The sequence below is a fragment of the Leopardus geoffroyi genome, chromosome A3, assembly GCF_018350155.1.
Source record: "Leopardus geoffroyi isolate Oge1 chromosome A3, O.geoffroyi_Oge1_pat1.0, whole genome shotgun sequence".
Taxonomy (NCBI): domain Eukaryota; kingdom Metazoa; phylum Chordata; class Mammalia; order Carnivora; family Felidae; genus Leopardus; species Leopardus geoffroyi.
Window position 1 is genome coordinate 117,163,998 of NC_059336.1, and position 14,401 is coordinate 117,178,398.

A 14,401-nucleotide genomic window follows, 5' to 3' on the forward strand; every position below is an offset into this window, starting at 1 on the left:
TGACTTGGAAATTAGTTAATTAATTAATTAAAAGGATGCCTCTGGAGAGAAGACTAGAAGGAGGCAAGGGAGAGAATGGGGAAGTTAGTTGGGAGACCGCTGCAGGGCCCAGGCATTCCCCGGTAGATGGCTGACAGGGCTCTTGGTGGGTTCACCCTGAGCAGCTTGGAGAGAACCCGGCTGCCAGCTAGATACCTACTGATCCTCACAGCCAGGTAGCCTGGTGTCCCTGGCCTCAGGGTGGGTGGGTGGCAGGTGGGCAGGGCCCGGGGCTCACCTTGGGAAGATGATGCCAAGCCCTCTGAGAGCCTCCTTTTCTTGAGCTTGTCCTTGATCTGGGTGGTGTCCCGGGCCACACTGTTGGCCTCAGACTCCAAAAAGGGTGCCGGGTGGTTGGGCCCCAGAGATAAGGCAGCAATGTTCCTGGGGTGGCCATTCCTGGCCTGCCATCCCTTTGGAGGGGCATCCAGCTTGAGGTTGCCGGGGTCCACTTGTCCACTCAAGGGCTGCAACGGCTGCTCTTGCAGGACCCTCGGAGCTGGCTGGAGGGAGGCTGGGGGAGATAGAAGCAGGAGAGGCTTGGCACACAGAGCCCAAGGCGGCACCAGGCACCAGCAAAACCTTTGGTGCTGCTTCCTTGGAACAGTCAGGACTTGTCCCGTGCTTCCGATCATTCAATGTTACTGTCACTCCTTGGGTCAGTTCATTCATCCAACAGTACCTGTGAAGACCTGGGTCATGAGCTACTCGAGAGAAGAAAAGGGGACTCGCTACACAGCCCTTTCACAGCACAGATGTGAGGCCACAAATACTTAGGGTTGGCCTTCTGCCCAGGGACCACCATCCGGCAATCTCCAGGATCCCAACCAATGCACTCGATATACCTGACGATACCAAATGCAGATTGAAAAGAGAAGTTGAGGTGACTCAGGACAGATCGTGCTTCCGTGCAGACTCCAGGTTATCCAACGACTCACCCAACAAACATTCAGCGAGCGTCTAGTATTTGCCAAGCACTGTCCAGGCAGTGGAGGCACAGAGATGTGTGAGGCACAGCTTTATCACTGAAAGACTTGCAATCTATCACAGAAATAAGATTTGTCCCCAAATGGGTTCATTACAAGGTAAAATGTGATATGTGCCATAAGGGTGGTATCAATAAAATGCTTTGTGTGTGTAGAGGAGGAGGAGAGGGGTCTGGAAAACCTTCACGAAGCGGTGATGTCTGAACTGGGCCCTGAAGGAGCTTAGACCGTGGAAGGGACAGGGAGAACAAACAGAGACCAGCTTTTGGAATCTCTGCCCCACACAGAACAATTTTTTGGAGTGCCTTCGCGTCGGGCTCTGGGCTGATGGCTCGGAGCCTGGAGCCTGTTTCCGATTCTGTGTCTCCCTCTCTCTCTGACCCTCCCCCGTTCATGCTCTGTCTCTCTCTGTCCCAAAAATAAATAAACGTTGGAGTGCCTTGACATAAGCCACGAGACCCACAGAAGCCACAGATACTGGACAGCACCAGACCCAGCAAAAGCTGAAGTCGGTGCCAGCCACAGGCATGCGAGGGGACTAGCCTAAAAGAGGGCAGGTAACCGGAACAAGCTAGCTTTCCATCTAGAACCCTGGGACTGGAGCTCTGCAGAGAAGGGGGGTCTGCAGCTGGAAGTTAGAGCAGGAAATGGCCAGGAATCTGAATGAGTGTCCTGAAAATCACTGCTCCAGCTTCTGTCCCTCTAGAGGTGTTCACCTCCCCACCACCACCCTGCATGCTGAATGCCCACCCAGGGGACAGCGGACCCGGTCTTTCCGGGGCTCATGGGTTCTCCTTGGGTCCTGAGGAGAGTGAGGGACATGCTGAGATCCCCACTTCCTTGTTCCTGTGGACCCCCCTCTGTGCACCTCATCCTCAGAAGCACAGAATTAAAGGATCCACCTAAAGCCAAGGGGCATCTGCAGCAGGGACCACAGTAAAGACAGCCTCTGCCAGTAGCTGGAGGACACAGCCAGACATCCAAACAAACTCCTGTCCTCTCTCCAGGATGAGGCCCACGCCCTGCTCTCTGGTCACTGGTCCTCATCAGGCAGCTGCTGGTGGAACTCCAGTTCTCTGCCCCAAGTCCCCAGAGAGGCCACTCAGGGCACTGGAAGGCCATCTGGTGTGACCGAGTCAGCAGGCCAAGTCCCCCAACCTCACCTTCTCCATAAGTCCGAAGCCTGGAGTCACTGCTTCCGCCCGGAAGTGCGCGGGGCCCGGCACTGGTCCGAGGGACACTCCCACGGTACACGGCCACTGGGGCCAGAACCTTGGCTGGGGACAGAAGCATGGGAAGAGCGTCACCTTAGCGTGCACCGAGTCCAGGACTGGGGAACAGACTGTCGGAGCACTCTGCCCCTGGGGGTCTCTGTGGCCCTTCCCCCAAACCAGAGCCTGGTCCACAAAGGGGGGCCCGCCACCCCACCCCCAGCCGGCCGCGGTACCACGATCCCCACCAAAGCCCACCACCCCACTCTTCCCAGCCCTGGATCCCCACTTCTCACACTCACCTGTCTTCTCCATCCAGCTTTGCTCCAGCTCCCCAGCCCCACCCAACCACTCCATACCTTCTTAGCCTCCTTCAGGGCTCCCCTCCTCCACACCCCTGCCCTGCCTCTGTCCACTGCACATCTCACACTAGCTGCTTTCATGAGCTTCTCCTCACCGCCACGCCTTTAATTGTCACCCTCATGCGGTAACCTCCTGACCTGTGGCTTTGGCCCTGACCTCTCCCCACAGTGGCAGGGCAGAGCATCCAATTACCTGCTCAACAACCCTCCCCTGGGAGTCCTCCAGCACCTCATCCTGCACTGACCCTGCATCTTCTCCTAAACCTCCCCAACTGAGCAAGTTGATTTGATTGATCCCTACTGAGGATATTCATCAAACGCTGTCTGTCAGGGACTCTGTCCCCCAGTCCCTGGTGATACAGTCCTGGGCAAGGCCCGAAGGCAGGTGGGGGAGACAATGAGTAACAAGCAGTGACAGTGTGGGATTGGGAGCCCAAGGAGAGGGGCCCTGAGCAGAGACACAGGAAGCGAGGAGGGGGAGCCTCAACTGAGCACGCAGTACTTTGAGAAGCCTCGCCTCCCCTCTGTGCCCCCACAGTAGCCCAGGCATGCCCCATCTTACCTTCCCCTCTCTTTGCCTCTCCCCTCCCAGCCCTGCCGCACTCAGGCACAGGGATCATGTCCTATTCATCTTTTGAGGACCTGCACGCAGGAGGAGCTTAAATGTCCGCAAGCTGAATCATTAGTCCTATGCCTCCATGACTCCTCCTAGGCACATCTCAGGACCATCCAGGGGGCCCTAACCCACCACAACCCAGCATACCCACCCCCAGGGTGGAAGGTCACAGGACCGGGAGTCGGGCGTCTGTTCCCTTCCTGCTTCTGTCTGCTGTGTGACCTTGAGGAAATAAGTTAACCTAAGTCTCAGTCCCCAGGTTGGTAAAACAAAGGAGTTAGAAAGGACTATGGATTCACATAGTCACATCTTCATTCTATTTCTAGATTTCTAGGTTTTTCTTAAGTTTTCAGGACTTCCCACTTCCCCACGAGAATCCAATGTCCAACAGGATCTGAAGGTGGCACTAAATTACGCATTTGTTTTCTCATTAATATAGCAAAGTCCCAGGGTGCTCTGCCCCTAGGTCATGACCTATTTCCTGAACTACTCTGACATTCTGGGGTTCTCTACACTCCTCTCAAGTCATCACAGCGCCCCTGCTCCAACCCCCCCTCCCGAGGGAAAAGCAGCTCTCCACCTCACCAGCACCCCTTCCACCCATGGCAGGACCTATAGATCCCTTCACCCTCCAAAGGAAACTGAGGCTCATTCAGTAGGTCTGGAACCCCATCTCTTGACGCTGAGCTGGGCACACTGTTCCCATTATCCTGCCCTGTCGTCTGAGGAGACAGAGACACCCTGAGGCCCAGCCACATGTCCTCTGGCCATCCATGTGCTCCCTCCACAAAACAGGTCATCTCCTCAGCCAGCCCACCAGCACAGAGTGGAGGCAAAGCCCAGACAAGTTTCTAGAATACTCCGAGCCTTTCCCCAGGCTAGGGAGGCCCCAGACAAGAAGCTGAGTATGGAGAGCCAGCACAGCCGGCAGAGAGCCTTGGGCAAGGGCAGGAAGGCATGGCCACCTGCCTGGCTACATCTCCCAGGCAGAGTGCAGCCCCGTACCTGGGGGGACAGCATCACGGGTGCCCATGCCCCTATCAGTGAAGGTGCCTGGGAGGTTGTCCAGAGGCAGCCGCTACTTCCTGGGCCGTGAATGCAGTCCTTGGGGATCCAGAGGTCCACAGCTTGTAACATCCAGAGACCTATGGTAGGGAGCGGCTGAGTGAAGTGAGAACAAATAACAAACGTTTTTACAAACATTTTTTTTTAAATGGTTATTTATTTTGAGAGAGAGAGAGAGAGAGAGAGAGAGAGAGAATTCCAAGTAGGCTCCATGGTGTCAGTGCAGAGTCTGATCTGGGGCTCAATCTCACAAACTGTGAGATCATGACCTGAGCCGAAGTCAAGAATCAGACACGTAACCGACTGAGCCACCCAGGTACCCCCAAATAGCACACTTTTTAAACCACTTTGCAGGAAGCCCATCAGGAATTGAAATATTCTTATACTGAAGAAATCTGCTGCTGAACGAAAGGACACCTCTTTTCTGACATTCTGACTCTCTTAGACGCTTGCAACATTCCAACTGCCAAGGCCACAAGACTGTGACCAAAGTTGGCTATGAAGAGTGTCACCAAAACCCACTAACCTGGATTCACTTGTGGCTTTGACAGGGACACCTTAGGGTCTCTGGGGAAGGTAGAATTTATCAAGGCAGAGTCTGATGCTCTCTTTCTCCATTAGTTTCTATTTTCTTCAAAAACTCATTTTCTCCGCCAGCTGCCCTCACAACAAATGTCGAGATTTATGACTCTGCCCGTCCCTCAGACGTCTGGCGGGGTCTCCCAGAACCAGCTCTCTAGTTTTCTCTCAGGATGTGCCAATCTCCATCTGCATGAAGTTCTTGGCCCTCAATCTCACCTCACTGACCAAGCCAAACTTCTGTCAGAGAGTCATTTCATTGTCCTGTGGCCAACTGCTTGACTACTTCAGGCCTCTTCCTCAGCCCTCAAACTCTGGGGTGTTGTCAGCTCTTGTCTTGACCTAACTTCATTCTCTTTCCATGGGACAAGGGTCTCACCAGAGACTCTGCCACTTTACACAAGTTTATAGTCTTTGCTGAGCAAAAGGTGACCGACCCATTTCTACCCTGACAGGCAGTGAGGTGGATGGCCAGGGCTGATCAGTGATAAAATCTGGGGTAAAGGCCATATGTCCCAATCTGCACTCTGGAGTAACTCCCTCAAGATATCATCTGGGAACAGGGCAAGATGCAGGGCCAGCTTCCTTTTGCTGAGCAGCAAATCCCAACTCAGGAAGTGAGAAAACCAGCCTCCCGTCTGGAAGCCAGCCTGCCACCGTCCCCACTCAGGCCCCAGAGGGCATGGCAGCTCCTAGCAACGCTTCTGGCCCAAACAGAGGTTCCAGCCCAGCCTCTGCCTGGTCTCATTGCTTATGTCCTCAAGTTCTGAGGAGCATTTTCCTCGCAACTCCCTGACCTACCTCTGCTGACTACTAAGATAAGCATCTGGCCACAAGGTAGTGACACACAGCTGAGAATGTACGTGAGGTGCAGCATTTCTCCCAAGCAATGTGGTGGACGTTGGTCTCAACACCCTGCCCCTTGCCCCAGTCAGCCGGCAAAGAGGCACACTCAAGAGATTGGCAAGGCGGCTGCTTCCAGCAAAGCCCGGCAGGAATGTTCCAGACGGGGATAGACCATCCGCAACTGAATTAAAGAAAATAAGCTAGAGCCCAGGCTTTGGGGACAGTGAGAGCCGCAGGCCCCACAGACTCCTGCTGCCATATCTAACCAGAGGAGAGGCTTTCTTCATGAATTATAAGCAGAAAAGTGGTATTTAGCTGCAGCCCTTGTTCTCGACCTTGGCTGCAAATCAGAATCGCCGGGGAACTGATAAAATGACAGATTCCAAGGCCCCACCTCCGGCTCCTGCTGAATTAGTCTTCTAGGGAGCAGCCCACAGGGATCTGTTTGGTTTCTTTTTCTTAACTCCTGAGTGATTTTGATGTTCAAACAGGATTGAGAACCACTGGGCTGTAGTTCAGATTCACTTTTTTTTTTTTTTTTTAATTTTTTTTTTCAACATTTATTTTTGGGACAGAGAGAGACAGAGCATGAACGGGGGAGGGGCAGAGAGAGAGGGAGACACAGAATCGGAAACAGGCTCCAGGCTCTGAGCCATCAGCCTAGAGCCCGACGCGGGGCTCGAACCCACGGACCGCGAGATCGTGACCTGGCTGAAGTCGGACGCTTAACCGACTGCGCCACCCAGGCGCCCCTTTTTTTTTTTTTTTAAGTTTATTGATTTTGAGAGAGGGAGAGGAGAACACATGTGAACAGGTGAAGGGCAGAGAGAGAGAGAGAGAAAATCCCAAGCAGGTTCCTCACTGTCAGTGCAGAGCCCAATGCAGGGCTTGAACTCACAAACCATGAGATCATGGCCTGAGACGAAATCAAGAGTCAGAAGCTCAACCTACTGAGCCACCCTGGTGCCCCCAGATTCACTGTCTAAGGGGATCTCAGCCCTGTTTCTCACCTTATGCTGTCAAGGTGGTTATTGCTGCCTCAGTTTCCCCAAAGGGATCACTCACTAAGAAGCTAAAGAAAAGATTTGGAGCTGCCTGAGACTACAGATGAGAAAAGTTTCAGTGGCCAGCTCTACTGCAAAGGGCCTTCTGAACCAGACAGTCCCCTCCCCACTCGCCACAAGCTCCTCAGCGGGCAGAACGGCCATTGGCCAAGACAGCCGACATTGCTCTGTGCCCGGAGGGACACCCGCAGTACAGAAAGGAAACCTGCATCCACGTCATAGCTTGCCAGGGCACCCCAGCAGGCAGACCCCCTCGTAGGCCTGCCCCTGCCTGTATCTACACATATGACCCCTTAGGCTCTCAGGGTCTACATGCAGGATTTCCTGCTCAAGGGGAGGTGGCCACAGCTGCATATGGACAAACAACCATGTCTTATGTCTTAGGTGAGAACAATGGGTGGCCCCTCTCTGGGAAAATCATGTAGACCCATGACCTGGTGGGAACTTAAAAATCCATTTGCAAACTGTAAAAACCAAGATCCGAAATTCCAGCTCAAATGTAGACAAAGCTTTGGGGTTTAGCCTGGACCGTACTTAGCCCCTGACCAAGATACAATTCACTGAGCCCACATTTGCACCTTGCACTGTTCTGTTCTGGGCACCAAGGAGTGACTATTCCTTATTGGAACAGCCAACCCCTGACCTAAAGGGCTAAGAGCCAATGGGTTCTGGGGACCAGGATTCTGTCCTCACTCCCTGAGGCTCTGGATTGCCCAAGATGGCTGACTCCTCCACCCTCAATCTCAGTTTTCCACCTCATGGAATGGAGTGGCCCAAGGTAACTGACCGTTGTCTGCTCTTTCCACTAAAGCTATGGCTACAGAGGTTCCATGGTGACTGGCACCACAGGAATGAAGAAAGGTGGCAGAAGGGACTCAGGTTTCAAGTGGAAAGGAAACAAAGCAAAGACTGGCCCAGTAAAGAATGTCAGCCCCAGGGACAAAATCCCAATCACCCCTGTGCTTTGCACAGCCTGCAGGGAGCCCGTGCCCCATTCCACGTCCACTTTGCTCCCAAGGGAGCTGGGCAGAGCCCGGCTAAGTAAGAGCGCTTACTTAGACAGGAGGGCAAGGCAGAGGCTCTGAGGAGGGGTCAGAGCAGAGAGGCCTGGGAGGGGATGGGCCCCCGATCCTAAGATGCAGCCCCTCCTGCCCCCTCTTCCAGGGGCTACTGTATGTGCAGCTTCCTTCGTGTGGCTGTGACACTACCCACTCCTCCTTTTAGAGACCTCTGAGAGACACGGGTTCTGATAAGTCAGAGTTCTCACCTCCTCAGACATGCTGGGTGGGAACAGTGGTGTCAAATGTCACGGTGGGTAGAGAAAGGGAGTAAGGGAAAGACGGCAGAGCAAACAAACCTAGGTTTGGAACCCCAAAATGTCCCCCACCGAAACATTCTCTCTCTGCAGAGAGGCCTCAGACAGGCACCCCTCCCAGCCCACACCCCTACCCTAGTATGCTCCTGAAAGCCCACGTTGGGACACCTAGATCTTTGGCCTTGAGGCAAGACACAGCTGGGTTAACTTGGTAACTGACCCTTGCCCCTCTCATATTAACTTGGGAAAGTTCCTTAATTCCTCTGAGCTTTGGTTTCTTCATCTGAAAAAACGTCCTACCAAAAGGTTCTGTCAGGATTAAGGGAAGTAATGTGCAAAAGTAATTCAGCACCATTGCTGGTAGATGGTCAGTAGCATCAGGTGTGACCTCTTCCTTTCCCTTCCCCTGCCCATAAGCCCTCTTTAAAGTTATGACGGGGGTGCCTGGGTGGCTCAGTAGGTTAAGCATCCAACTTCAGCTCAGGTCATGATCTCACCGTTCGTAAGTTTGAGCCCCGTGTCGCACTCTGTGCTGACAGCTCAGAGCCTGGAGCATGCTTCAGATTCTGTCTCCCTCTCTCTCTCTACCCACCCCCCAACTCACATTCTGTCTCTCTCAAAAAAAGAAATAAATATTAAAAAAAATGTTTTAATATATTTATGATGGGTCAGCCCTCTGTCCTTACAAGACAGACCCAGGTGACGCATGGGCCCCTCAGGTGGAGGAGACACCCGTGTCTGTAGAGACAGTGGCTCCAACTAGCCCAGCCTGGCCCTCCCGCCATTCTCACCTGGGATGCTGTGCTGTGAATTCACACCCACCACGACGCCAGGGGTGGGTCCCGGGCAGAGATGGGCACATGGGAGACCAGCAGTGCTGTCTGACTAGGCGCCTGGACATCCTCCACAGGAAAGCAGCATCCTTGTCGGGCCTGGAAGGAGACAGGGTTCAGACGCGGAGGGAAAAGGCCTCCCAGGCCGAGAAGACAGTCTGAGCCGAAACATGGAGGAACGGACTGTGAGTGTGGGATTTGGCAGGAGGGCCTGGGGCTGGGAAGGCAGATGAGGGCTGATATGTGGGGACCTGCAGCATTCTGTCAGAGTCGGGGCTTGCTCTGCCGGTAAAGGGAACTCTAAAGACTTTTTGAGGAGAGGGGCGCCTGGGTGGCTCAGTCGGTTAAGCATCCGACTTCAGCTCAGGTCACAATCTCATAGTTTGTGAGTTCGAGCCCCACGTCGGGCTCTGTGCTGACCGCTCAGAGCCTGGAGCCTGCTTCACATTCTGTGTCTCCCTCTCTCTCTGCCCCTTCCCTGCTCATGCTGTGTCTCTCTCTGTCTCAAAAAATAAAATAAACATTTTTTTTTAGAAAAAGACTTTTTGAGGGGCACCTGGGTGGCGCAGTCGGTTAAGCGTCCGACTTCAGCCAGGTCACGATCTCGCGGTCCGTGAGTTCGAGCCCCGCATCAGGCTCTGGGCTGACGCTCAGAGCCTGGAGCCTGTTTCCGATTCTGTGTCTCCCTCTCTCTCTGCCCCTCCCCCGTTCATGCTCTGTCTCTCTCTCTGTCCCAAAAATAAATAAAAAAAAAACGTTGAAAAAAAAAATTTAAAAAAAAAAAAAAAAGAAAAAGACTTTTTGAGGAGAGAAATGACAATATATGACTCCTGAGGTTTGTAGCCCCAGGAGCCACCTCCACCAAAACCAGGAGACTGATCCCTGCACCCAGCAGACACACCAGGAGTGCCCAAGTGCTCCCACTCAGGCTCCTGCCTCCAGACGTGACTGGCACGTGGGCCAGCAGGAAGGCAGCTCACAGATGACGTGCCCCCCCCAGTCCGCCATAAGTGCCCCCTTCCCCGGGCCCCTTCACCAGCTTTGAAGCTAAACCCACTGATTACAGATGCCACCTCCCTGCCGTAATGGGATCGGGGGGGTCAGTACTCCTGTAACCCTCTGTCTCAAGACAGTAGCAGGTGCATCAGCTAGCAGGCCCACAGGAATGTAGAGAAATGCAGACAAAGTGCCAAACACAGCGCCTGGCACATAATAAGAGCTCCATAACCGTTTGCAGCATGCAAGAATGGAGAAATCAACATGAAAGCACATCTTCACAGACAGTCTCATTGAGAAGAAACAAGGGAAGGAGACTAACATTTCTCAGTTCCATGTTGTTATGCACCAGGCGCTGAGCTAGGTGCTGGCAAATATCACGCCATTTAACTTTTGAAATAGAGCAACAAGGCAGATACTATTGTCCTCGTTTTGTACATAAGAAGACGGAGGCTCAGAAAGGTTAAGTAGTTGCATCGAGGGAAGTGAAGGCCTCAGGGCTGACAATCTCTGCTCCTGGAGACAGAAGAACATGGTATTTCACAGCGCGCACTCAGGAGTCAACAGCCCTGTGTTAGATTCCTTCCCCTGCTAGTTACAAGACTTCACATACAACACATTACTAACCCCTCTGAGCTCCTGTTTCACTGCAAAAGGAAAAGAGTAACACCTGTCTCACAAGGTTACTGAGAGTATTCGATAAAATATGAAAAGCATTTCATACTGTCCGGCCCCTAAGCAAGTATTCAACAAACAGTGGCTACTGATACTATGGTTTAATAACTATTTTAGTGTGCGTGTTAAGATGCGCAAGAAGAGGGGAAAATGCCCTGTTTGAAAGTTTCTGGGGCACGAAGCTACGGTGGCCTGGCTGAGGCTGGGTGGCAAAATGGAGGTGCCACCTGGTGGATGTCCTTCATCGCCTAAGTTTTCTGGGGTAAGCAGGAGGCAGCAGACAGGCTGGGGCAGGACACTTAGAAGAGCAGCTCAAGTATCTATCACCTTGCTGGGAAATGCTCCAAGAGATCCCTTCTCACCAGAACAGAGTCTGTTAAGGAGGCAGCTACTTAGTGCCCGTGTCTTAATGACTTTCCGGGACAGTGTGGATCTCATGGTCAAGAGAACTTCTCAGCCATTTTTATTGCTAATGCAGCTAAGGAAGGTTGCCTTCCAATAGTTTACTGTGTGTGTTGGGGGTGAGGGGAAACAGAGGGTGGAAGGGGAGAGCTGCATTTATATCTAGGGCTGTGACATTCACAACAGCCCCCACCTCCCAGGAATTCTGATATGAATCATTGGTCTAGAAGACATGGGAAAGCCTATGGGTGAGAAAAAGTTTTATTTAAGCTGTGTTTGGAAGACAATGACAGTAGAGGGCAAGCAGGGCTGCCCTGTGTGGTTGTTCAGGTTGGGCACTTCACAAGGCATCACAATTAAGGGGACCCCATTCACACTGCAGTCACCACAAATTTGCACATTTATTGCCCTTCTCTGACAAATAGAAGTAAAGTGTCTTGATAAAGAGATGTCTTTTTCTAACTCACACAAAGGCATTGTATGTGCAAGTGGTGGCCCTAGTGGAAAGGGTGTGTAATATATCCATAAATTTACAAAATTCAAAACCTTCTGAGCCTGCCCCACTTTTGTGTATCATCTTGATGCTAATATAAATTAGAGATCAGAACACATGCTAGTAATTCAATGAAGCTTCACCTTGTGTGGACAAGGGGTGCCTTCATCTGCTTCTCCTGTCACTAAACTGTGAGCTGTAAGTGACCTCGAAGGTAATCTAGTCTCCTGGCTGGCAAATAAGGGGTTAATGTGGGGTCTGGCTGTATGACACACCCAGGGCCGGCAAGAGCCTAAGCCTACCCAGGGGTCATATCCCTGCAGGCATCACACTGGCCACCAGCTGACAAGGTCCTCAGCTTCCTCCTCCACCCTCCCCCCGAGGCCTCCCCAAAATGGTTGGTGCAGTGCCTCGGACTGCGGTGCCTGATCAGAGCCAGGACAAGGGGTTCCTGAGGAGGACTACGTTTCCTAGTGGGGCTGGGTGCCACCGTGTCAATCGTGCCTGAAGTTACACAGCCACTGGCTGAGACTCGGAACCTTCTGCCCTCCCACCCTGAAACCTCCCCCATCAAGGTGTGAGTCGTCCAAGAGCTTGATCCTAGTGCTGAAGTCTTATGCAAAGTGGCCTGGTCCACTACCCCAGGAAGGCTCTCTGCAAGGTTTCCCGGCTCAGGGACCCCCGCCCAGTAGTTGGAGCTCCAGTCATCAAACCACAGTCTGTGAGCACTTACAGGTACGAGAGGACCAGAAAGGGCTGAGAAGAAATAAACACCTCTTCCACTCAGCATCTCGGCAAGCTTGTGTTGGCCATGCCCAGTGTCTAAATGTCTGTCACATTCCAGGAAGTGGCTCTTGACAAAGGTCTCCCCGTAAGAAGCTCAGCAGGCTTCAGACCACCAGCTCTGTCCTTTTCCAACGGCCCCGGGAGAAAGCGGACTCTGCTTGACCAAAAGCTCGAATCTTACAGGTGCCTCTCCAGAACGTGTGCCAGGTTTTGCCTGGGAAACTGAGATGGCTTCTGTGGAGGGCCATGTTCTTCTGTCCTTTTTATTGAAAGGAAAGCCAAGGCCCAAGAAGGGATGCAAGTTGGGCCCAAAACCAGAGGTTTTGAAGCACAGACACGGTGGAAGTATCAGACTTCCAGATCGCTGCCCTGGAGGCCCGTCTAGTCTAGGGACAGACGGGCCTGGAGAGCAGAGAGAACAACGGAGGAGGCTGGGAAACAGCACGATGCTGAGCAAGGAGACCAGGGGAAAGGGGCCTCCCCCAGAGAGAGGAAAGTGGGGAGTAAGAAAGCGGCAAAGCAAGTCCCAATTCCTGACCAGAGAAGTGCTAGTCAGTCAGAACACTTGTGTCAGTCGGCCAAGATCGCCAACAACTAAGCCTCTGGATGGACGACACCAAGTGTTGGTGAGACCAAGAGTGGCCGGAGCTCTGATGCACAACTGGCGAGGGGGACACGAGCACGGGCATGGAGAGAAGCAGCCTGGCTTAGGTACTAAAGATGTGCAAGCCCTATGCCCCGCAAGTCTGCTCCTCGGCACCTGCCCTAGAGAAAACCTCACATGTGTGAACCAAGAAAGAAATATGAGAACGTCCACAGCAGCTCTGATTTGCCAATGGCCAAAATGTGGAAACAATCTCAATGCCCAACAGGAAACTGGAGAAAAGAGTTATGGGTATTCATGCCGTGGAATATTCCACGGCAATGAAAACGAACAAACTACTACTCCCCTCAACGCCCTGGGTGGCCCCACGGTGTCATGTTTACTGAAAGAAGCCAGCCAGGCACAGAAGATTCCATAGGGTGCCATTCTGTTTCTATGAAGTTCAAAAGAAGACCAAATTAAACACCCTAGACATGCACACAAAGATGGTGAAACTTTATGGAAAAGCCAGGGGAAATGAGAATACAGTTAACCCTAGCAGAAGGGGAAGGGAGGTGGCTTCCATAAGGAAGGGGCCTGTGGGGGAGGCTTCGGGAGGCTGCCTAAGTGGGCATCTATTTCCCGACTTGGGCAGTAGTGGCTACACATTCACAAATTCTACTTAAAAAACATTTTCTTTTCTTTCTTTTTTTTTTTTTTTTTTTTTGAGAGAGAGAGAGAGAGAGAGAGCACGAGTGGGGCAGGAGTAGAGAGCGAGAGAGAATCCTAAGCAGGATCCACACTCAGCACGGAGCCCAACACGGGGCTCAATCCCACGACCATGAGATCATGACCTGAGTCGTAATCAAGAGTCAGACTCTCAACTGACTGAGCCACGCTGCCTCCCCTATAATTCTACCTTAAACAATTCATGAGTTTTATACATCTTTCTGTTGACAAGAGGTTGAGTATGCAACAAGCAATAAGTTTCCAAGCATCCATGCAGGTGAGCAGTCAGGTGCCTGTGAGGTGGCCCTGAGGACAACAGGTGACCCTGAGGTAGGTCCTTTTTTATTTTTATTTTTCATTTTAAAGAGAGAGGCAGCACAAGCAGGGGAGAGGGGCAGAGGAAGAGAGAGATTCCCAAGCAGGCTCCATGCTCAGTGTGGAGCCCAAGGAGGGCTTGATCCCACAGTCCTGGGATCATGACCTGAGCTGAAATCAAGAGTCAGATCTCAACCAAGTGAGCCCCCCAGGCACCCCAAGCCTCTGACTCTTCACTTTGGCTCAGGTCATGATCTCGGGGTTCATGAGATCAAGCCCCACTTTGGGCTCTGCAGTACAGAGCCTGCTTGGGATTCTCTCTCTCTCCCTCTTTCTCTGCCCTTCCCCTGCTTGTGTACTCACACACACAGTCTCTCTCTCTCTCAGAATAAATAAACTTTAAAAAACAAAAAGGACCGGTTTGGTTACAGCCCTACACATCCCTGCTGGTGGGACTGGGTGCCCCTGTGCTCTGTGACCCCCTTAGCACTGCACCCACAGAGCAC

General features: G+C 52.5%; 1 protein-coding gene across 3 annotated transcripts in view; it reads right to left on the reverse strand.

Moving 5' to 3' along the window:
- The window catches only part of TOGARAM2 (TOG array regulator of axonemal microtubules 2), a 69,633-nt gene that overhangs the window by 36,475 nt on the left and 18,757 nt on the right, over window positions 1–14,401 (reverse strand). For 2 of the 3 annotated variants that reach the window (XR_006703699.1, XM_045447284.1), the window contains exons 4-7: window positions 8,875–9,015; window positions 4,220–4,359; window positions 2,189–2,302; window positions 278–553 (exon numbers count right to left, since the gene is read on the reverse strand). Coding sequence is in view for 2 of the 3 variants with exons in the window: in XM_045447284.1 (XP_045303240.1) it covers window positions 278–553; window positions 2,189–2,302; window positions 4,220–4,247 (418 nt within the window). In the remaining variant the exon portion in view is untranslated. Of the gene's footprint in view, window positions 1–277; window positions 554–2,188; window positions 2,303–4,219; window positions 4,376–8,874; window positions 9,016–14,401 lie in introns of all 3 variants that reach the window. The other variant, XM_045447285.1, reaches the window with a different exon arrangement.